At 38.7% G+C, this 23,040-nt stretch overlaps 2 protein-coding genes across 3 annotated transcripts; one reads left to right on the forward strand and one right to left on the reverse strand.

The window, feature by feature from the left end:
• Nucleotides 1-90: 90 nt before the first annotated feature.
• LOC135587885 (protein tesmin/TSO1-like CXC 2) lies at nucleotides 91-7,498 on the reverse strand. 2 transcript variants are annotated; one of them, XM_065079729.1, is made up of 11 exons: nucleotides 7,172-7,498; nucleotides 4,621-4,790; nucleotides 3,818-4,538; nucleotides 2,456-2,931; nucleotides 2,303-2,377; nucleotides 1,804-1,984; nucleotides 1,617-1,712; nucleotides 1,467-1,533; nucleotides 914-1,079; nucleotides 404-824; nucleotides 91-335 (listed from the first exon to the last, which is right to left on the reverse strand). In XM_065079729.1, the coding sequence occupies exons 1-10, from the start codon at nucleotides 7,223-7,225 to the stop codon at nucleotides 413-415; spliced, it is 2,418 nt and encodes an 805-aa protein (XP_064935801.1). In that variant the 5' UTR covers nucleotides 7,226-7,498; the 3' UTR covers nucleotides 91-335; nucleotides 404-412. The 2 variants fall into 2 exon arrangements, with proteins under 2 accessions (XP_064935801.1, XP_064935800.1); XM_065079728.1 differs by having other exon boundaries at nucleotides 91-824.
• Nucleotides 7,499-8,683: 1,185 nt separating this feature from the next.
• Nucleotides 8,684-19,875, forward strand: LOC135587887 (homocysteine S-methyltransferase 2-like). Its single transcript, XM_065079731.1, has 7 exons — nucleotides 8,684-8,960; nucleotides 15,951-16,007; nucleotides 16,081-16,298; nucleotides 16,375-16,504; nucleotides 17,755-17,958; nucleotides 18,830-18,901; nucleotides 19,560-19,875. The coding sequence occupies exons 1-7, from the start codon at nucleotides 8,784-8,786 to the stop codon at nucleotides 19,695-19,697; spliced, it is 996 nt and encodes a 331-aa protein (XP_064935803.1). The 5' UTR covers nucleotides 8,684-8,783; the 3' UTR covers nucleotides 19,698-19,875.
• Nucleotides 19,876-23,040: the final 3,165 nt, after the last annotated feature.

Below are 23,040 nucleotides of genomic sequence, written 5' to 3' on the forward strand. Positions count from 1 at the left end.
ACTGTAATTTCTTGTGATTTCTGGCAAGAATAGTCTTGTACGACTTATTAACACATGCTTCCGAGTGTGATGATCACATAGACACAGTGATACAGAAGTAGAAAGATATGTGATTGAGATACAGAAAATGTCGAAGAGCATCATCCTGTTACAGAATTATACATGAGGGACGAAACTATCCGGCATTAACAGTACAAGCAATAAAACATTTTAACTTTACACCGTATCTTTTCCGAGACAGACTGCTGGAGTTTGCCAAGGTGTTTATTGACCGCATCGATCTCATGCATAGGCAGATATCATGGCAGGCAGTCAGCCCTTCAGAGTCACAATGACTGTAGATTCACGGATGCTTTAGATACGAAGTAGAAAACAGGAGTAAATAATGTGTTCGATATAATACCTCCACACATCAAATGACGGTAGATGAACCGAAAGAGCTGTTGGAATAGTTCACTGGATGTTCAGTTGATACATCGCTACCGAGTGGTGGGAAGGAGGGGATGGATCTCAGTATCAGTTTCCTGCAACCTTTACGGCTTGGCGGCGACAACCCAACTCCACCGTGTGGCGGTGAAACCCTCTTCTGGTTAGGGGAAGCAATCCTAATGCCCGTCGTGGTGGGTGATACAGTGGGTCTTAGAATAGCTGGAGTGTCATCCTCCACCACTGTGCTCACATTATTTTCCAACTTAGGTGAAGGGAGAACCATTTCGCACTTCCGAAGCATGTGAGAGCCATATAATGCAGGAGAACGTCCGATGGAGAGCTTAGTACTTGTTGTGCTGCTTGCAATTGAAGAAAATGGCAGTTCGACTGATAACCTGAAAAAGGAAAATAAATTTTCGCTAGCTATTTGTGTGGAGAACAAGATTGAAGTCTAAGCTATCAGAACAAGGACAGAATGTTTCACCTGCAGCTCTGGTAAGGTGTAATGGGTAAAATGTGTCCTGAAGAATGATGTTCGTCGATCTGGATGCTGGTGTTCTGTTGATCATCACCCAGACTTTCATTTTCCTTCTCACAAGCATTGGCTTCTTTCTCCGCTTGTTCAAGTTCTTCAAATCGTGGCAGAAAACCTGTCAAAGAACTTTCAGGCCAGAACAAACCAAACAAAACAATGAATTGCGCTTGAGAATACTTCAAATTTCGATTTAAATCTATTCACAGAATATCAAATGCACTGTTATATCATCATATATATATATAGGAACTGGCGAAGGAAGATAACTATAACAAAATATACAACAAAATCATAAAAGTTTTCTCCTAAACAACCTTGGCTCTCTGATGTGGAACCAAACGTGAGCAGGATAGGATACCCTGTTTCCTTTCTATGTTTGTAGGCCATGATATTCAAAATAATTAGAAATTTCACCTATTTATCAAAGAAGCAAACGAGTGGTCTTTCCTCTATGTAACTGCTATGTTGTTCATTTAGAAAAAAGGCAAATACCAATACTCACCATCTTTTCTTCCAAATAAATTTTTGCATCCTTCACATCTGCAGCCGATGGAGCATCCAACACCACCCTAAAAGAGAAAAAAAACCACAAGTATGTCCAAATCAGACAACATACTATTGTAGAAGCAACTGGTTGCTCGAGCCACAAAACCTGATAGCATTCACAGTATTTCTTCAGGCAATTTGATTTTTTGCAATTGCACCCTCTTTTATGACGTGCCGAAGCAGGAGTCTTTTTGTCATCATCCTAGAGGTGTTAAAGGGATGATCTTATGTAAACCAATAGTGGGAGACATGAAAAAGAAAAACAAAGGAAAAGTATCAGATTGGATTGTTACCCCCATTTCCAGACCAGATTCAGATGTTCGAATTACTTTTGGGGCAAACGCAAGTGGATTACGAGATTCTATCTGCCTGCGAGTAGCTAGGACTGTTTCCTCGTGGATGGGTTTGTTAAAACATCCTTGACAAGAACAGGGCTCAGAACAGTAAACTCCAGCAGCAAAACACTCGCAATAGCTACATAAGATGCCAACATTCAATTCAATGCTAGAACTTAGTATTACTCAGACTGCATATGCTTTGTAAGTGACAAGAAAAAATAACAGATTCAATTGGAAAATGGAAAACATAAAACTACAATAGATAGTCTTAATTTTGTGCTTGGAATAGAAGGCATATCAGATATTTTATCTTTCTTATAAAAGTAACAAATAATTTGGAAATACTTGTACAGTATATGAAAGCAAGATGAAAAATATAAAAGAACAAATCTTAACTGAAGTTCTTAATAATTTCATATCTATAACAAATTCAGATGAAATAAAAGAGCCTCACAGTTTCAAGCATTTCGACTTCTTACAGTTGCAACGCTTGCATCCGTCACTTTCGCCTCCATTTCCTGACTTGCGTCTAGAAATGAGGTTCCATTGTTATTGATAAAGTGAAAAAATAAAAGAGCGATAGCCAGGATCACATACAGCAGCATACCTTTTCTTCTTTGGACTGCCTTGACTTAATTCCTCACAGATATTAGGTGTGGCATCCTTTGGAGCATCATCGGAAACAATCTGAAGGTCAACTTCACTCCCACTGGGACAGAGATCCTTTTCGACAGCTGAGGACTTCCTCAGACTGTTCCTCCCAGCTGTTGTTGATGTCAAGGAACCAACAGAGCAAGGAATGCTGATTATTTGTTTCTCAGAAGCCAGAGTCTCCATATTAACCATTCTATCCTTTGATGTTGTTGCAAGGGCATTCAAATGTAATCCAATACCAGGCAAAGCATACAGTGATTCTCTAATCTCAGGTTTCAAATTCTTGGTGTCACAAACGCTCTTGCCTTTGAATGACAAAGAAGTCAATGGGTTGAGCTTGGAGTCACTATACAGATTCCTTTTAGAAACACTAGCCACTTCAAAAACCAAACAACGTCTGCGCATGCCACGTTGTTGGTGGCTGTCGACCTAACAAGAGAAATGGCAACAGTTACTGCACCTGCATATTGACGAAAACATACTCGATGCACTCAAGATAACCAAGTTCCATAATGAAGGCACAATGATCAGCTTCATACAGTGTGGTGTGGGGATGGGCAGGTCTTCAGCAGACTATGATACCCAAGCTTGGCTATAATCTAAACTCCTTTAGTTTAACTAACGCCTACCAGCATCCAGAGACCATCTCCCCTGCCTTTGCTGTAGGAGAGTGACATGTGTGTGTAGTATTTAATAGAATGACCCATTACCCTTTGAAAAAACATGAAGAAATCCACTCTAAATCCCCTCAACGACAATAGTGAGCAGGTCAACTAAATACAGAAATTTCAATTGTAAGTTCTTTTATTTTTCATTTACATGAAATGATGATTCAAAACTCCAAACAAACTAACAGGTGCAATGCATCTTAAAAGTCTTCTGCAGAGATATTAGATGACAACATGATACATATATTAACTTAAGAAAATCACACAATTTTAGTAGAGTTCAAATATACCTAAAGTGCTTTAGGCTCTTGCAATCAGTCAGAACCCCCATGAGAAGGAAAAAGAAACTACTTGGTGCTTAACCATTCAACAGGTTACTCCTCTAACAATAAAAGGGTAAAAAAAGTGTCTTAAAGGTTTATAGCCCATGACAACATAAGATCCACAAAAGCATGTAAACTTCAGTCCACGGTCCATGTAGGAAGAATGCATAAACAACAAGAAGAAAAGGGATGTGAAGATAAACTGAGATACAAAGAAGCAAGAGGAAATCAAACAAATAACAATGATAAAGAACTACCATGTTGCCAATCGGATGCAGTAACAAGTACATCACTCATTTTCTGAATTGGATAACTCAATATTACCTGATCATCGCACATATCTGACAACATTTTTGTAGCATGATCTGTTTCATCTTCCTTCTCAAAAACTTTGCTACAGTTCTGAGAAGGATCTTGGTTGACATTATGGACACAAGGGCCATGAGAGATATCAGGTTTTGTTTTCTGTAGATGATCAGCATTCTCTGTGCAGTTTGACAACAGAGAAACAATGGAATGCCCATCATTGTCCACAGCTTTCTCACTCACTCCTTTGTGGGCCTCTGATTCTGTGGATGAATCAAATATCAACAGACTTTGACCATCATCAGGGATTAAACTTTCCCAGACACACCCAACTCCTTTGTCTTTGTTCAGCTCAAGTGGAAGATTTTCTTGAACCCCATCCTCCATAGCAAACAAAACTTTTCGCCTTTCTACCCCATTTTGAACAAAGTGAAACTCCACTGGTGTATGTCCTACATCGAGCTTAAGATCCATTTTAATACCAAGGCATGGTTCCACATTATGGTCAGGACTACCTGAATAATATTGTGTAGACTGAGGAAAGGTACTAGGGAGGGCTGGGCATTCATCAGGAGGATCAACAGTAGCCTCATTAAGTGAACATGTCATAGTGCAATTTTCCTGTGAGCTGGAAGTGAATCCGGATGGCCTACCAGCATCAGAAACCTCTGGGCATAGGCTACTTTCACCAACATTGTCTGAAAAATTTTCTTGTTTGAAATAGTCTGTGAAAGGATGCCTGAGAACAGGGAAAAAAATCATCACGAAATGGGAATCAAATTGAAATAATAACCTTAAAATATAAGAAAAATGTTTATCACCTTGTCAAAAACCTAGTTTCCCTTGGAGGATTGTCATGTGGTGAACTAAATATGGAAGAAAGAGAAGCAAAGTTCAATGGTTGATGTGTATGTGCAATAGGTACTGAATCTATCGACTTGACAGGCTGGATAGGAGACAAATTATTGATGAAGTTATAGATTGGTGAATCCTGCAATACAAAATGAAATCACTAAGCAAAATAATGTGTCAAACCCACAACATGTCATAGATCATTGAAAATGCAGCATGAGAATATTGATGATACTTGCTAAACAAATTACAAGACACACTGAGTAAATAATGTGCAAAACCAACAACATGTCATAAATGCAGCATGAGAATGTCGATGGTACTTACCAATCAAATTACAAGATGCATACCTTACCAAGAAAAAGAAATAATAATATTGGTAACAAGACCAACCAGTATAAATGAACTTCAATCATCATACCTTACTACTAATCTGAGCAAATTGCTGGTCATGCAATGAAACATATTGGGCACCATGCAAGCAACAAGCTGGCACAGCCGCGTCTATAGAGAAAACAAATTCACCTATCTATATATCAAATGTGCAAATGTTTCGGCATCGACATGTTACATACATGACAGTAGTATATTCCGTGTCATTGACCTACAAGCACACTGATGTCATACAGCATCTGAGCTAGCAACAAGTTACACAGGTTGTTCTACCAGTCAGAGGCTACCAAGGATAAAATATTAAATCTTAGGTGGAACAATAAGTCAGAAAATTGCTTTTGAAAGGTGAATGGCATCGCAAAACTTAGGATTTTGCAGAAATCTAGTAAGATATTGGAAGTAATTCTTGGATTACATGGTGGAATCCTCAAAATTCTTTTAAAGTGTGATAAATGCACAATGAAGACAGCAAATCAGCATGATCACAAAAACATGTAAATCTTGTCACTTCAATCAGAGATTAATCTTTAGATGGAAAATTGACCATACGAAGACAGCAAAAACCAGAACACCGAACAAAATAAATTTAGTGGTGAGAAATAGAAAGAATCAATATATTCCTTCTATGGCACGCACCCAAAATAAATCAATTTTTTGAAAACTATGAACACAGATATTACTGTAATAAAATCAGATTTAGTAAAAATGTCACCAAGAAGAGAGATCCCAATCAAATTGTGATAATAAAAACATATAACAAATTTAAGAAATTTTTTTTATCAAAAACAATTAAGAAAACCTTACACTCGTAATGTGTCCAAACTACATGCGGATCAATTAAAACCAGCATTATCAGAAACACTCAACGTTATGATGACATCCAAGCAACAGTCAGTAAAAAATGTCACTGTGCATACAGAGATACCATCTTTAACAAAAAACCACTTGAAACGCATTTTTTCAAACAAATCACCTTAATCAAAAGACTAAACTTATAAAGCATCCAAAATACACTCAGAACATTGACCGGTCATTATCGTTCAAATCAGAGGAAGAACACAAAAGTTGATATAAACCAGCATTTTCTGTGAAGAACTCAAGAATCCAAGGCAGAACACAAGGAAAACATAACTAAAGCCAAACCTCCACTTGCATCAAAGCCACTCAAAATGAATCTTCCTTCAAAAATACAAGAAAAAAATTAGAGATAACCACCAAGTGGCAATTCAGTCAAAATGTCACCACATGAACCCGAGAACCCAAGCAAACTGTAGCAAGAAACTACCATGTCAAACACCTTCTTTTACTTGGATTATATCCAACGGAAGGCGCAGATCATCGAGCAACCCGAACTCTGTCCGGCGTCAACATTAGAGAAAAAGGACAACCATGACCGAAAGCCCACACTCTTTTCCGTCAAGAAACCAAGATTCGCAGGCGGACCAAACCGCAAAATTAACGAAGATCCATTCTTGCATCAGAGACACTCAACTCAATCCCGCTTCGGATCACAAGAAGCTACTAAGACTGACATAAGGGCGGTATTATGCCAGTTACAAGCCAAGATCCCAAGCAAATTTTGGAAAAATTAAGCGCATTTTTCAAGAAAGGATGTGAAAACAGTGGAAACCCACTGAGTGAAAGCGCATTTGGCAAAAATGCAGTCAAGAACCACTAAACCCCATCTCGTATCAAAGACACTCGACACGATCCTCCTTCTGGATCACGAGAAAACAGTGGAAAACACCAGAATCGCATTTCAGTCAAAATATCACCACGAAATCAAAGATCCCAAGCAAATTGTAGCCAAATTGACCATTTTTAACGCTTTTCTTACAAGAAAGAACACGGCAACGAAGAAATCAACAAGCAACCGTGCGGCCCGTGCCGTAAAATTAAAGGAAGAGCAGAAAGAGAAACCAAACAGACGACTTTTTCCCGTCGAGAACCAAGAATCGAAATCAGAACGCGAACGTAACCGAGAAAACCTCCATTCTTGCATCAAAGGCATTCCAACCCAATCCTCCCTCAGAACACAAGCAAAACAACCCTTATGCGTTCCAAGCAAAGAGATCCCAAGAAACAGAACAACATGGATCGATCAAAGTCGCGTCAGACACGAATCACCTCGAACTTGGAGAGCGGCGTCCCCGCGATCTTAGCCCGCTCGGGCGTGTCCATCTCGTCGCGACGCGCCTCAGCTCTGGTAGCTCACCCCAACATCTCCCTTTCTTCGTCTACCCCGCCTTACTCGGCTTTCTCTCCCATCAGTGCGCTCTAAGATTTCAAGAAGGGCCAATGGGCGGGAACCCCATTTTTCTCTTCTTTTGGGCCCTCCTCCTCCGTCTCCTCCTCCTCCTCCTCGATCCAATCTAAATGTATCCTCCTCTTCCACTCTCCCTCTCTCTCTCTCTCTCTCTCTCTCTCTCTCTCTCTACCAAATCGGCCGTCCCCACCATCACCACCACCACCACCCGCCCTATGTCGCCATCTACCTCCTCCTCGTAGACTTTTGGGGTGAAAAGGATATGGCCAATGGCCTCCACGTCGCGAGCGAGATAAGAAAAGGACGGCGACTCGCGGAGTTAATAGTGAGACAGAGTCGGTGGAGACCGCCACCTTTGTTTTTGGCGCTCTCCCTTGGGCTTCGGGGTTTACCGACACCCGCTTCAAGAAACCGACGGTAACTTCACCTCGGTCTTTCTTTAATCTCATTACATGTTAATATTCAGAGCATGGGATGTGCTTAGCCGAATCCGGTGTTCCGCGGTGAGCATACAATGGGGCCGGAGAGAGAATGGCGGGGGTTTCCGTTACGCTCTTCGTCGGGCGCGGACGCCGTTTTCCGTAGTGACGTGAAACCGTTCCCTGAAAACGGACCCGGCGACCGATATGGAGGTATCTTGTGGGACCCTGGCGATGGAGTTCGTTGTTAACGCAGAGGCCTCTTAGCGGGGACTTCAAGGAAGGTGTGATTTGATGGACTAAGCGGTGGTTACGGTACTTGTCAGTGATATACGGACACGAATCTTGGAGCATGCGGTTGGCAGCCTCCTTTTACAAGGAAAAAGAAAAGGTAAAGTCTGTGCACTTAGGGATTGGATGCTTAGTGACGAACACAAAACAGTCAATTAGATCAACCCTGCAAATGACAACTGGAACCCGTTGATAATAGGTCCAACAAAGAACTAAACTAGCATGATTAATAATTCATCATCAAAGTGATCACAGATGCATAAAGTTCACCGATATTTTATAATATTTAAAATGTAATTTGCACTAATTAATGTTTTAAACTAAAAATCTCCTCTTATCACGTGTAACTCACATGACAGATATCGGATCGCTGGACACCGCGCGCTTCTCCACATCACCGCTCCAAGTGGATCATTTGTCACTTACCTATACGCTACCTGCCTCATGATTTGATTTGGATTAACGACAACTTTAAACTGCGTCGTGTAGTTGGGCCCCACAGAATCTCCAATAGTAAGACAGGTAGGCGTCAGGGTACTCGTTTGGTATTTCATTGGAGAGTCACTGTGGGGTTTGATGGCAGTCCAACTGGGAACGGGGTAACAGAATAGGTACGTTAAAAGTTGTACGAAAAATATTGCTGTTTCCCTATTAAGATTGGAACAAATGGGGAAGGCGATGGCGGCGTCCCTCACTCCCCTCCTCTCCTTCCCCACTCCCCTCTTCTGCCTCCGTCTCACCCTTTCTGTGTTATAGAGATGCGATGGGGTTTGGGGGCGGCGACCCGGAGGCGCTGATGAGGGACTTCCTCCGCGAGCACGGAGGCTGCGCGGTGATCGACGGCGGGCTCGCGACGGAGCTCGAGGCCAACGGCGCGGATCTCAATGACCCTCTCTGGAGCGCCAAATGCCTCATTAGCTCCCCCCACCTCATCCGCAAGGTTACCAGTGGCCTTCCTTCTTCCCTCCCATTGCTTCGAGTAATGTAGTGTAGTAACCTTTCTGGGTATCGGTTTCTCTTGTTTTCATTCCACAGCTAAAATGAGAGCTTCCTTATGCAGTTGAATCAATCAAGTGGATAACTCTCTAGGTTAAATTAGATACTATGCTATAGCCGTGTGTTGTGAAGATATTAGAAGGAAAGAAAAAAGCCAAAAAACAGGTTTTTGATTGTTTTCATTGATGAATAATTATGTCATGCAGTTAAACTAGTGACTAGGTTGTGATCATCAGAAACTTCACCTATTCCAGTGTTGTGATAGCCAAGGAAAAGTTTGAATGAAGTTTAATTGGAGAATAAAAATCCTTGTCGAGTGAAGTAAAACAAAAATGGTTCTTTAGATGATGATATGTAAAATTACTTGCATACGATTATTAATAGTAAATGGGTACTAATGTTTGAGTAACGTGATGAGTTTACAGGATTCTTAATTCACATACATCCGTAAAACAAGTGGATTTGAGAAGCCTCAACCTGAGATAATAGGAACTTATAATTGGTTTATGTTAGGTATGAACACTCAGCCACGAGCTTAGTTGGTCCTTGGGGTTGCCAAACAACGTAGCATAATGAAGCTCTTTATCTGTTGACTGTGGCCATATTGTAAACATCAAGTAATTGTGATGTAGTGATCAAAGATACAAAACAAGTTAGTGGTCAAAGGCACATCAAATTTAGTTATCTGAAGAGAAACATTGAGTTTAATTTAAATTTAATAAGACTTTTAGTCTAGCTAATTTGATCCTGAAATGTTAGCTTCTGATTTTATGAGTATATCATGAAATATACCACAAATGGTGATAATGAAGGATTTCAATTTCACCTGCCTTGCCCCAACAATGTTAACAGATCATTAGATTCTTTATCCATGATCTGTATAGAGTTTGAGTTCGACGATCCGTCAACTTGATATCGCCTTTTGGATGAAAGATTTGGCAAATGAGAGAATTATCGCATAAAAACCAAGCATAACATCGAAAGAAAACAACCTCTATTTTTTGTAAAGTTAAAGTCATAATATGAGATTTGAAACAATGGAAAGAGAAGCATAAAAGAAAGTTTATGGGTGTTGAAAATGCAGGTTGTTTTTGGATAGCACGTCGGTGCTCTTGGCAGGTTGCGGTCATTGTCGCTCTTCGGTATCCTCTTCTCTTTTTTGTCAAAACCTCCTCCTGAGGTTTGGGCAACAGGCAGTAGGCGTTGAGGACTTCTCACAGCAGTTAAACGAAGCTTTGAGCTACTGGAACGTGAGGACAAAAGCTGTGGTTGGAAGAAGTTGGTTACTGCAGAAGTTGGTTGTAGTGGTGCAGAATTCTTCCCTCTCTTCTCCTCACCGCTCTAAGGATGCAAAACTAGGGATGACTGGCTCTTTGCTGAAGGCTTTTCTTGATCCCCTTTAGATGGGGGCACACCCCTTGTTTTTATAGGGAGAGGGGTGCCTCAAGTCCTTAAGGTTTAAGGAATTTCCTTGTGGATCGTAGCAACTAGGATTTCTCTTGTAGGGCTTTCCTTGTAGGGTGCACATAGCTATTACTTTTCTTGTAGGGCTGTTGCACCCCCATTGCTTGGTGGTTACCCCTACGTAGAAGAGGGCTGCCCTAATCCGAGTCTTATTTGGACTTAGATTGAGGTGAGAAAATTGTTGTTTCTTGGGCTTTGCTTGATCGAATAATGCTCAATAGTGTTGAGATCGTCCCTGATCACTGCTCCTCAACTGGGCGATTCACATCCCATTGAATCTTGCTTTGAAGTTGAAGAAATTTGGCTTTAGCAACTTTTTCGAATAACTATCTTGCTACACTTGGTTTCTGCCCTTTGTATCCAATTCGGAAGACAACTTTAATGCCTTGTCGAGTGGTAATGTACTTCTTAACAGCAGTGTCCTCTTCAAGGGGCTTCTCTTGGTCGGTCACCAAGTCTTCGACATGTGGCAAAGTCTTGCTTGGCTCATCGTCTAGCATTGAAGGCTTGAATGGCTTCAAGTTCTCAACGTTCACAACTGAGTATATCTCCATGTAGGGGCGGCAACTCGAATCGGCATGCATTGTCTCCAATCCACTTCAAGACTTTGAATAGTTTATATCGAATGGGCTTTAGTTTCTTTCCTTCTCCTTTGAGTTGTTCTTTCCTAGGGTGTACCCATACAAGGTCTCCTTCAAGGCATCGTCCTTTGACACGATGTCAATCACGTTATTCTTTTTATTTATATTGGCTTCGTTGAAGTTGCTTCTCAACCTCTTCATGAACCTTGTCGATATTCTCCAAAAATTTCTGGGCTTGTTGAGTTCCATTACTTTTGTCGAGGGTAACTGATTCCGAATTGATTATGAATTGCAAATCAGGACTTTAAAGTAAATAACCCAGGCATACCTTAAATGATGATTTGCTACTAGAACTATGCATTGCCCGATTGAAAGCAAATTGAAGGAACGGAAGACATTCGTTCCATGTATTCAGGTGTCGAAAGTTGTATCATCGAAGGAGATAAACCATGATGCGATTCATTACTTTGGTTTGGCCATCGATTTGTGGATGGAAGGTTGTGCTCTTATTCAATTTGGTGTCCATCATGTTCCAAAGTAAACTCCAAAAGCTGCTCAAGAAACTCCCGTCATAGTCAGACACAATGGAACTCGGAAGGCTAAAGTGTGTCCACATGTGTTGGAAGAATAATCAGGCTACTTTAGTGATTGTCTTCTTGCAAGGCATAATCACCAACATCTTTAAGAACCTATTGACCACCACAAATAGATAGTTGTGTCCCCGTCTCATTATAGGTAGACCTCCTAAGAAGTCTATAGATATGCTCTCTAGAAAGGTCATGATGAAATAGGCAACAGAGTGTACAAATCCAATTTTCGGTTTGCTGGTTTTAAAGTGCTATAAAGGACACATCCTTGCATGAACCGAGCCACGTCTTATTGCATCTAGGGCCAGTAAACATGCCGTTGTAGGTTTATCAAAGTCTTGTTCACATCGAAGTGTCCTATGACTTTCGACAAGTCTGCTTCTCGCATCTAATTCTTGCGACCAGCTTTCTTCGGTACATAAGGTTGAGCACCTTTGTAGAGCAGTCCTTCTTGGAGTGTTAATTATATGTTAGTTCTTGCTTTGACTTTCTCCATGATGTCTTTGAATTATGGATCTTCCATGTACATGTTTGCATAATCCTCATGAAAACTTGGTATGACCTACATATGCATAGACAAGCAAACACTTGTGATCGAGGGTCATGATAACATATCAGCTAGCTTGTTTTCTACTCTCTTTTTATTCTTGATCAACATGTTGAATTTTTGCATATATGACATCCACTTCATGCGTCGTGCTTGCTAAAATTTGGATTAAGTTTGAAGGTATTGAAGTGGTCGATGGTCGGTGTAGATGATCGTCTCCTTCCCTAGCAGATATATGCACCAATATTTAATCGCTTGATGTAGCACAAGCAATTCTTTACCATAAGTGTGATAATTCTTTTGAGATCCTTAGAACATCTAATAGTAGTACATCACGGGTCGGCCATCTTGCATCAAAATAGCCCTCATCTCGTATCCCGATGTGTCTGCTTCCAACTCGAATGGTTGCTGCAGATTTGGCACGGTTGGCACGGGCGCCGCATTGAGTTTTTAGGTATCTTCTTCTCGGATTCGAACTTGATGACATCCTAATTAAAGATCCAGCTCTGAGAAGACCATGACAGGTTGTAGTTAGTCTAGCAAGTTATTGATCCATGGCAACGGGTATCGGTTCTCCACAGTGATCTTGTTCAAGGCATGATAGTTGATGCACAAGGACCAACCTCCATCTTTCTTTGGCACCATCACTACTGGTGAGTTGCAAGGGGAACTACTTGGCTGAATGATGCCGCTCTTGATAAGCTCAGCAACTTATCTTTGGATTTCTTAGCTTTCCACGATTGAACTCTTGTACATGCTAAGATTTGGTAAAGGGGCATCGAAGATAAACTGGTTTTGTGCTCCACTACATGCCGTGGGGGAAGCTTGTTGCGTTCTTCAAGGAGCTTCGGGTACTTGCTGATGAGTTGCTGTAGAACTTCGTCTTCTATGGTTTTGTGAGCCGATGCCAGGGCTAATGTTTGTGTTGCTAGTATAATCGATCAAATGATTAATAGCACAAACTTTAAGCACATGTTCACTATCCTCGTTGCTTGGGCGACCATCATAAGGTTAATTGACTGTCCACTTCAATCCCTCTTAATGATGAACTTATTTTCCTCTTTCAAGAACATGTATTGTTGAGGCCGACAATAGAAGATAACTTCTTGATCCCATAAGTATGGACTCCTGAAGATGACTTGACATATGTCGAAGGGCACCATCTCGCATGTCACCTCATCAATGTACTTATTGGTGATTGCAAATTTGAATATGCACCAACGAATTATCATCATCTCAACGTCCTTGTGGATCCATCCCAGTGGATATAGCTTTGGATGAGGAGTGGTCTCGAGTCCAAGTCTTTGCACTAAGCTTGTCGAGATGAGATTCTTTTGGCTTATGGTGTCTATGATTGCATCGATGACCTTTTGTTTCATTTGGATCTTGAGAATGAATAATTCTTCTCGAACTTATAGGTTGGAGGTTGGATTCGAGTTTATAACCTTCGATTTAGCCATCAAGGATAAACTCAAATCCGGGTGTGAAATCGATGCTAATTCTGTTTTATCATCTCCTACGCTAGTGGTCGTCATACGCCGATTTTGATTGTTCTTCCATTTCTTCGGGAAGAGTTCGTGGTGAACCTTCTAGAACTTCTCCCGTGTATGACCTGCAATTTTACAGTTATCGCAAAACAAATTGTTTGTTTTGGAAGATGTGGTTTTACCACTCCTGGGGTTTTTTTTGGCTTTCGAGTGTTTCCCTTTTGCCTTCTTTTTATTCTTCTCAGTGCGGGTTTGATTCTTTTTCTCGATCGTCGATACCTTCATGCTCGTTATTATGATGTTGTTACTACCATCATGCTTACGGTTATAATGCCGTGAGTTTTGAAGAGGCTTAGTTCTATATTTATCTGGGCATGGAAGCCAACAATGTATTTCATCACCGTCGATTGGTTGTCAAGGGAAATTCCGAGTACCACCGCTTTTTGTCAGAACTCGATGGTGTATTCTTGCATAGAGTGGTCTCTTCCTTGGCATAGGTAGTGCCACTTCCTTCATCTTTCCTTGAGATACCTCATAGGGTAGAATTCTTCTCGTGTGAGCCTTTTGAATCATGTCGATGATATGTCTTCATTGTTGTTAGTTTGAAGAGAGGCTTTCCACCATGCAAGCATATGTCCGGTCAAGTTGAGTCATGCAAGTATCACCCTATCCTCACTGTTGTTGTCATATAGATCAAAATAAGTATCAAGTTGATCTATCCATAAGTCTAATACCTCAGCATTGATCGAGCTGTTGTAGGAGGGTCTGTCGATGCGAGCCTTGACCCGAAAGGGTCAAGTCCTTGCTGCGAAGTTTCACTCAAAAGCATCTTCTTTGCGGTTGCATGTCTCAGATGGAGACGATGCTCTCTCCTTTGCTGTGACGCTCTTTGCTCGGTCATCCTACACTGTAAGGTTGCTTTGGGCTTGCATCTAGTCCATGACAATCTACATCTACTAAGCTAATACTGTCATATGGGCAGTAAGGTCAGCCAAGGTTGTTAGGTTATCAGTCGCCATCTCATCGATGTTTCTTCCTCTGGGTGATCGTGGCGTGAACTTCAACTCCTGTAGTTCTTCGCGCAACACTTCATATTCATGTCTCGTGGTCACCATCCACAAGAACGTTGCTTTGATACCACTTGATCTGTTGGGGGTTCGGGTTTGACATTCTGTTGACTCGATATGACCTTTTATATGAAACTTTTGGTGGAAAAGAGAATTATCACAAAAAAACCAAGTGTGAAATCGAAAGCAAACAGCCTTTATTGTTTATAAAGTCAAAGTCCTAACTACAAGACTTGAAACAATAGAAATAGAAACGTGAAAGAAAGCTTATGGGCGCGTGAAAACACAAGTTGTTTTTGGACAACACGTCGGTGCTCTCAATAGGTTGCAATTGTTGCCGATCTTTAATCTCCTCCTCTCTTTGTTGCTGGAACCTCCTCTTGAAGTTTGGACAGCATGCAGTAGGCGTTGAGGATTTTTCATAGTAGCTAAATGAAGCTTTGGGCTACTGGAACGTGAGGAAAAAGGTTGTGGTTGGAAGAAGTTGGCTGCAGTAGTGCAGAATTCTTCCCTCTCTTCTCCTCACTGCTCTAAGGCTGCAAAACTAGGGCTAACTAGTTCTTTGTTAAAGGCTTTTCTTGATTTCCTTTAGATGGAGGCACACGCCTTGTTTTTATAGAGAGAGGGGTGCACTAAATCCTTAAGGTCTAAGGAAAATCCTTGTGGGGCACAACAACTAGGATTTCCCTTGTAGAGCTTTCCTTGTAGGGCGTGCACAGCTACAACTTTCCTTGTATGGCTGTCGCATCCCACTTGCTTGGTGGCTGTCCTTATTTGGATGAGGGCCGCCCTAATCAGGAGTTCTATTAGGACTTGGATTAAGGTGAGAGGGCTACTGTTTCTTGGGCTTAGGCTTTGCTTGACCGAACAAGGTAGAATAGTACTGAGATCGTCCCTGATCAATCCAACTATAGTTTGGTGGTAGCAATAAGAATGTGTATTATATGAGTTTATTATGGGAGTCGATGTGCTTGTGTCCACCTCTCACATCCAGAAATAAAGGCTTATCTTTTTGGTTTAGTGTATGAGAAAATTATAAAATTTCTTGTAGGTCGTCATTCATCATTATATGGGAACTAATCAATTCCTTTGGAAATTACTCCCTCCACATGTTGCTTCATCATTTTTCCTTTTTCTGAAGAAGCTAGAGTTCACTGCATCTGCACCCTGAAGCACCTTTTTCTTTTACCTTATTGGACAGGTCCATCTGGACTATCTTGAAGCTGGTGCAAATATTATAATCACTTCATCCTATCAGGTAACTTGCTTTTTGTTTTCTGATGATTCATCTTTTGGTGAACTCTTATCTATGCTGACTTCTGTTAGAGCAGGCTACCATTCAGGGTTTCGAATCAAGAGGCTTCTCTGCAGAAGAAAGTGAAGCCTTATTGCAGAAAAGTGCTGAAATTGCATGTGAAGCACGTGATATATTTTATAAAGGGTGCTCAAAAGGATTTGAAAATCATAATGAGACTAAGAAGCACACTGTCTTGGTGGCAGCTTCTATAGGAAGCTACGGAGCATATCTAGCAGATGGTTCTGAGTATAGGTTGGCCATCTGAGGACTTCATTACTAAATATTTTCCACTTATTGCTTCTTACTGATGAGTGATTGATATTGCTAGTGGGGAATATAGCAAAGAAATGACCCTGGAAAAGTTGAAGAATTTTCACAGGAGAAGAGTTGAAGTCCTTGCAGAATCTGGTGCTGATTTAATTGCTTTTGAAACAATTCCTAATAAATTGGAAGCTCAGGTGGTTCTATTTGATATGATTGCAATTGTTAAACTTGCAATCTCTTTCAGCAAGTTCATTGAAGAGTTATTTTTGCATTAGCTATGCACTTTGATTTGTTTATTTAACGTGTTTGTATAATTGTTGTTGTACCTTAAAACCCCAACATAAGTACTTTTCACATAGACCCCACCTGGGGGAAGTAGCTCATACAGAGGACGAAAGTACTAGTGGCACACAAGGCACTGTGGTGAGTCCGAGTACACAAACCACCAGGGTAGCTGGTTGGTGTATTTGAATTTATTTACTGCAAGAGAACCTTCTATCAATAATCCTTCGATCAATAATCCTTCACCAAAATCTCTCACTGAAATAAGATTGTACCTTTGATGATTATTCCCTTCGACCTGTTCTGCCCTGAGGCCTCTCTAGAGGTCTAACCCTAACTCCAGCAACTTTAGAATCACAGTTGAGCTATTCCCAGATCAGGTGTTGATCCACTTATGATCCCTCTACTCCTTTTGGAGAATTATATTTTTCCCAATCCATTCAAGTGCTTCATCCATCTTCATTTGATCCATTTGTTTCTGATGGATGGAAAAGAAGGTTTGTGTTGTGCAGAAGTGTCTGCGATTTGGCTAGTATTACCATGAATAATTTGGATAGGATGTTCTGCGGTGTTGAGTATGGTGTTAGAAATTTCTTGAATCACTTTATCTTTTTTGAATTGCCGAAATTTCCATTAGTTCAAACTGATAAGTTGATGTAAAATCTCGACAACATTATCATTTGAAGCACTATCTTTTACCACCGAAGCTATGAGGTCTGCAAGTATTTGGACATCTAGAGACCACTCCTGCCTAGATTGGTGCTTTTGCTTAAAGAAAATACCTTATTTTTGTTGTAAGTGAATAAGTATAAGTGTGGCTTTTAGCTCATCCTGGAATATCATCTGAAGCTTTTAGACTTGTCCAATATGTAATATTATGCCCTGATATGAATTTGATCATCCTCAATTTTTAACGGAGGATAAATGCCAGTTCAGTGTGCAGTTCAGTAAGCTTTTATGTGTCTGTCAGACTGAATGCCCACATTATAGAACCCATGAAAGTATGTCCAATTCTGGTGGCCCCAAGCTGTTTTTAAATAATATGCCTGTCATTAATAGAGAAATGATTTCACGGCAGAGCAATTAGTGGCAACTTCATCAACCGCTGCATTTGGTTGATGTATTTAAATTCCATCATATCTTCCTATCTGTAATTTAACAGGCATATGCTGAACTTCTTGAGGAAAATAATACAAGGACTCCAGCTTGGTTTTCTTTTAATTCAAAAGACGGCGTTAATGTGGTCAGCGGAGATTCATTGATTGAATGTGCCTCTATTGCTGATTCATGCAAGAAGGTTGTTGCCATTGGAATAAACTGCACCCCCCCAAGATTCATCCAGGGATTAATTCTCTCAATTAGGAAGGTACTACTGTATACTTGCCACTTAGAGAAAGCAAATGTATATATCTGGATTCCACTTTTTTATTATGAATAGTCATTCATAAATTATATTTGTTTCATATTCTTATTGCAAGCACCAAATTATGAAAACTGCTAGTGGCTTAACAACTAGGAACACCCTGAACCTCAAATCTTAGTGGCTTAACAACTTTTGTATACAAGATGATTTGTCCCAGTAGCAACTCAATTGAAGTCTCAGGTGCAACTTGTCCTTTCTTGGTAGGATTATTAGGTAGACTAAGTTATCATTGCCATGAAGCTGATGCTGTCAATTATTAATTACCAATCTCCATTCTGCTTTCTTTGCTTTGAACTGTATTGATAATTTTGGGGAAATCGCTCTCTTAATCTTTATTATAGTCCTAGCTTGCTAAGTGGCAGGTGACCATTCTAATCTTGTTGCTGTCATGTCATATTATCCTGTTCTATTTATTGTGCACAAAACGAGTACATATGTTCCACTTGTCACTGATAACCTCACATCTGCTAACTCAATTCTTGGAGGTTCCTGCTTGTGTAAACTATATTTTCAACCTCAATCCTGAAGCCTCTAGATTTAAAAGGATGCATCATAAAATAGTATTGGCCCTTTCCAGCTAATATGCTCTAATTATGTTGGGCGACAAATCTTTGTTTCTTGTACCATAAACACAAACAATGACAGAAAATTCTCAACTATATTTTGTAATCACCTCAATTTCCCCAGCAAAGTTGCATTCATCCAATTCTTTGGTGTTTGATTGCGGCCATGATATCTTTTGGATGGAATTTCTGCACAATGTGTGATGTGCATTTAACTTTGTAATAGTGTTGAATTATCATCGAATTTGCAGGTGACGAAGAAACCAATTCTGATATATCCAAACAGTGGAGAGAGATATGATGCTGAAAAGAAGGAATGGGTGGTAAGTTGACAATTAAAAACTTGATGCCAGCATTCTGATGTCTCATAAGAAGCAATTTTATAGATGGAAATATAATTTAGTGTTTTGCTAACTTCTTTGTTGCTTTTTAATTTTTTTTGTGGTGTCTATGTATCACTTGGACTAGGAATAATTTTTTTAGTTTATGATCATTTGGTGAATCATGACTATGCATTTCTTACCTATGTAAAGAGAAATCTATACTTTCAACGGAAATTCATTTGCTATTATAGACATATCTTGAATGTTTTTACTTCTCTTTATATACTCTGTTTTTAAGTTGAAAGATGTCAGGACTGAATCATGCTTTATTTGAAATGTATTCCAATGTTAATAGAGCATAGCGAAGACTAGCAGAAACTTAAGGTTTTGTACACTGAACTACTGGAGTGGCAGTCGGGGAAATTTCCATGGCCTAACGATCAGTTTCTCAAAATCTCATCTTTCAATGAATATCATGTTACTAATAGCCTATCCAAGTGATTATAGTTTGTCACTGTAATAGCATCCAAGTATTGGTAGGTACCTCAAGTGGTAGCATATGGCAATACCATGTCCTTATTCTTTTCAGTTTTGTTAAAGAAAGAACATGTGCTGGTGAAGATTGAGTCTGCTAATTGTGATCCTTAATCTATTGCAGACATCCACCGGTGTCACGGATGAGGACTTTGTCTCTTATGTAAGGGTATGGTGTGAAGCTGGAGCCTGCCTCATTGGCGGCTGTTGCAGGACTACTCCAAATACTATAAGAGGCATTTCAAAGGTTCTTCAGAAGTAATTCGTTTCTAGTGAGTCAAAACCATAAGACTTTTGTAGAACTCTATGGCAACGCATGTAAGATCTATCTATCCAATAGTGAGTGGTCTAATGCTGAGCTCTGCCTATAATCCTTTATTGATGTTAAAAGTTTTCTGATCGTGGATTTCTATCTGCATTTTGAAGAATTTTGTTGAACACTGGTTTGTGGGTGTTTTATATTGTTACAGTTATGATTTTTAGGTATTTTTCTGCGGTGAATCTGAATGAATTGCATAAATATTTGTGGGAGCTGAAACAGATGAATCGGAGGAAGACAGGATTTTCTTTGTAGAACGTTTGTCGTTCCCGTCAATCTGGCGGTAACAAGTGATGTCATTCTCAGCAAGGTGGATTGTGTTGGAGTTTCATATATAAGGTAAAAGTGGAGGGAATGGTGTAGTTTGGAAATTGGAATAAGGGATTTTTTTCTATAATCAAATTCAAGAATTATTTTCAGTTGCTTGAATTCTAGTGGATGATTGTATGAGTTCCTAAATGACTACTAAAGGATCTTTTTAGCTTTAATTTTTTTCTTTGGTATTTTTTTTCCACCCAGACCCACTTATGGAAAATCTACAGGAGCCTCGTGCGTCCGCATGGGACGGAGTCGGTGGGGCCAAAGCAAAAGGTGAAGATAATCACGGTGAGATGAAAAATGGTCACGATGGGGTGGAGATGATAGTTGACAATGGCCACGCTAAGAAGGTGATGGCAATGACGACAAGCATTTAGTGTATTAGAGAAAAATGGGACATCAAATACTCAAATAAAAAAAGCATTTAGTGTATTTAAAAAAAATCTTTAAAAAGGTTTTTTTATAGAAAAATCATCCCATTTTCTTTGTTTGAACCTTTAAATTTCATCCTAAACCAAGTGAGATCATATGCAGTCTAAACAGCATTTAACATGTCAGGGCCAAAATGTCAATTTCAGCCAAAGTCACTCAAAGTTGGCTTTTTATTATCTATACCTCATTTTTGAGTGACAATCCGTTTTTGAAACTTATTGCAGCTACTTGAAATTCATAAAGTAATTCTCTATATTTTTTCGTCCAAACTTGGGATTAGCTTCGATAGTATTTTCGTTGTGTTTGAACTGTCGGTATGAAATATTTAATCTCAAATGAACGATAATATCATTAAACTCCAATGATCCAAAATATTTAATTCTAAATTAGTGGTCCCAAATTAAGGAGTAATATATTAGAATTTTAAAGGTCACACATATATAATTAAATATGTTAAGCTATTATTTTGATTAGTTAAAATTAAAGTGATCCAATTAAAGTAAAGTTATTTAGCTAAGTGACATAATTATTATTATGAAAATTAATTGTGTGGATACCATCAGTCATATTTCTAACTTAATGACGAGATAAGTTAGGAATATGAAACTCTTGAGGCATAATTACATATTCATCAATTATGAATATAATCATAATTATAGATTCATCAATTATGACTATAAATAAGGTTATAGTCCCCGGTTGCAGTATTGAATGAAGCTTCTCTTCACCCGTCAAGGAGAAATCTAAAGTTATTAAAGGATACTTACAATTGAAAGATCAAATCATCAATAAATTTAGAAAATACTCTAATGGATTCATAAATTTAGAAAATACTTACAATTGAAAGTACACTTCTGTGTTAATATGTTTCTTAATTGTTGTAGGATTTTATGCATATTATAATGGATTTAATAAGTTTTATAGAAACATTCTTAATCCATTGTTTTGGATCTATTAAGTTTGTTTTTGGACCAAAATTTGGTTTTGATTCTATAAAACAATTGTTTGATCCATATTTGATATGTTAAAAACCCAATAGTGGTATCAGAGCCATCCTACAATGATTGATGAACATTTAAATTTATTTTTCATGTATTTTAATGATGTTTTTATTAATATTTTAAAGTGATTTGGTTCTATCATCGTCGGGAAAGATGATAGTTTTATGTAATCATGTTATTTTGAAGTGATTTGGTTCTATCATCATTGGAAAAGATAAAGGTTTTATGTAATCATATTATAGCATGCTTCACATTCTTTATGGTGTTATATCACTTTAATTTTGAAATGTCTTTTTCTCTTAGTGTCTTTTCCTATTCGTCAATATGTAAATTTATTTTTTTATACTACAAGACATAAATTTTCTAAATTCTTTTTGAATTTTATCTAATTAATATAAATTTAATTAATTAGATATTATTGAAATATTATGTTGGTTTAATTATATTGTTACAATATTATGTTGATTTAATAATATTGTTATAATATTATGTTGGTTTAAACATAATATTGGTTCTATAAAGTTGTTTGTTGATATAAATTGAATGATTTACATGCTTTAAATATTTGAAGCCAGTAAATTAAGATCAAGCTAATTTGACTAATATAGTTCAAATTTAATTAGTGATTGTTTAATATTAGATTGAGTAATTTAATATATGAAGTCGTGAAAGTGACCTCTCATATATAATATTTCTTATGAAAATATTAAATGTAGTGTGTATTTATATCTATGTGGTAATTACTCGGTCCAACTGACAGGATTTTTATAATATCTGTAATGGTAAACACGTGACAATTATAAAGTTATACATATAAATGATAAATCAATCCAAAGATAGGTTTCTCATTTAACATGTCTTATTATCAGTGTTTGATCGTTACAACAAGACTACCACTAGCAATTAATATTAAAGTCCAAAGACAAGATATTAATGTTGCACTTGGTATCTTGAGATGGATTAAATCATTATTTGAATTTACTTAAGTTTATGATAATAAATATGAGCATAATTTCTGGTTGTATGTTGTTCTCTTATTTATATTCTCTTGTAAAAATATCTGCTAACCTCAACTTAGTACCGGTTCTAAATGAAATCAACTTTAAGGGCAAGAAAAGAAAATACAAATATGGAAAGAACGAGGCTGATAAGGGTCCAATATAGAAGAAACAAAATAAGGATGATAATTATTTCTTCTGCAAGAAATCTAGGCATTTAAAGAAGGACTGTGCTAAATATCATGCTTGGTATGCTAAAAAGGGAACATTTCTTACTTTGGTTTGTTCAGAAGTCAATTTAACTTCAGTACCTAGAAACACTTGGTGGTTAGACTTTGGTGCAACAACTAACATCAGTGTATCGATGCAAGGTTGCTTAAGCTACCGAAGGCCTAATAATGTTGAAAGAAGCATTTATGCGGGGGATGGAAAATTGGTAGATGTGAAAGCTATAGGTACATTTAGATTGTTATTGTGTATTGAATATTATTTGGATTTGAAAGACACTTTTGTTGTACCGTCATTTAGACGAAACTT

This window comes from Musa acuminata, chromosome BXJ1-8 (genome assembly GCF_036884655.1).
Source record: "Musa acuminata AAA Group cultivar baxijiao chromosome BXJ1-8, Cavendish_Baxijiao_AAA, whole genome shotgun sequence".
In the NCBI taxonomy this organism is placed as follows: domain Eukaryota; kingdom Viridiplantae; phylum Streptophyta; class Magnoliopsida; order Zingiberales; family Musaceae; genus Musa; species Musa acuminata.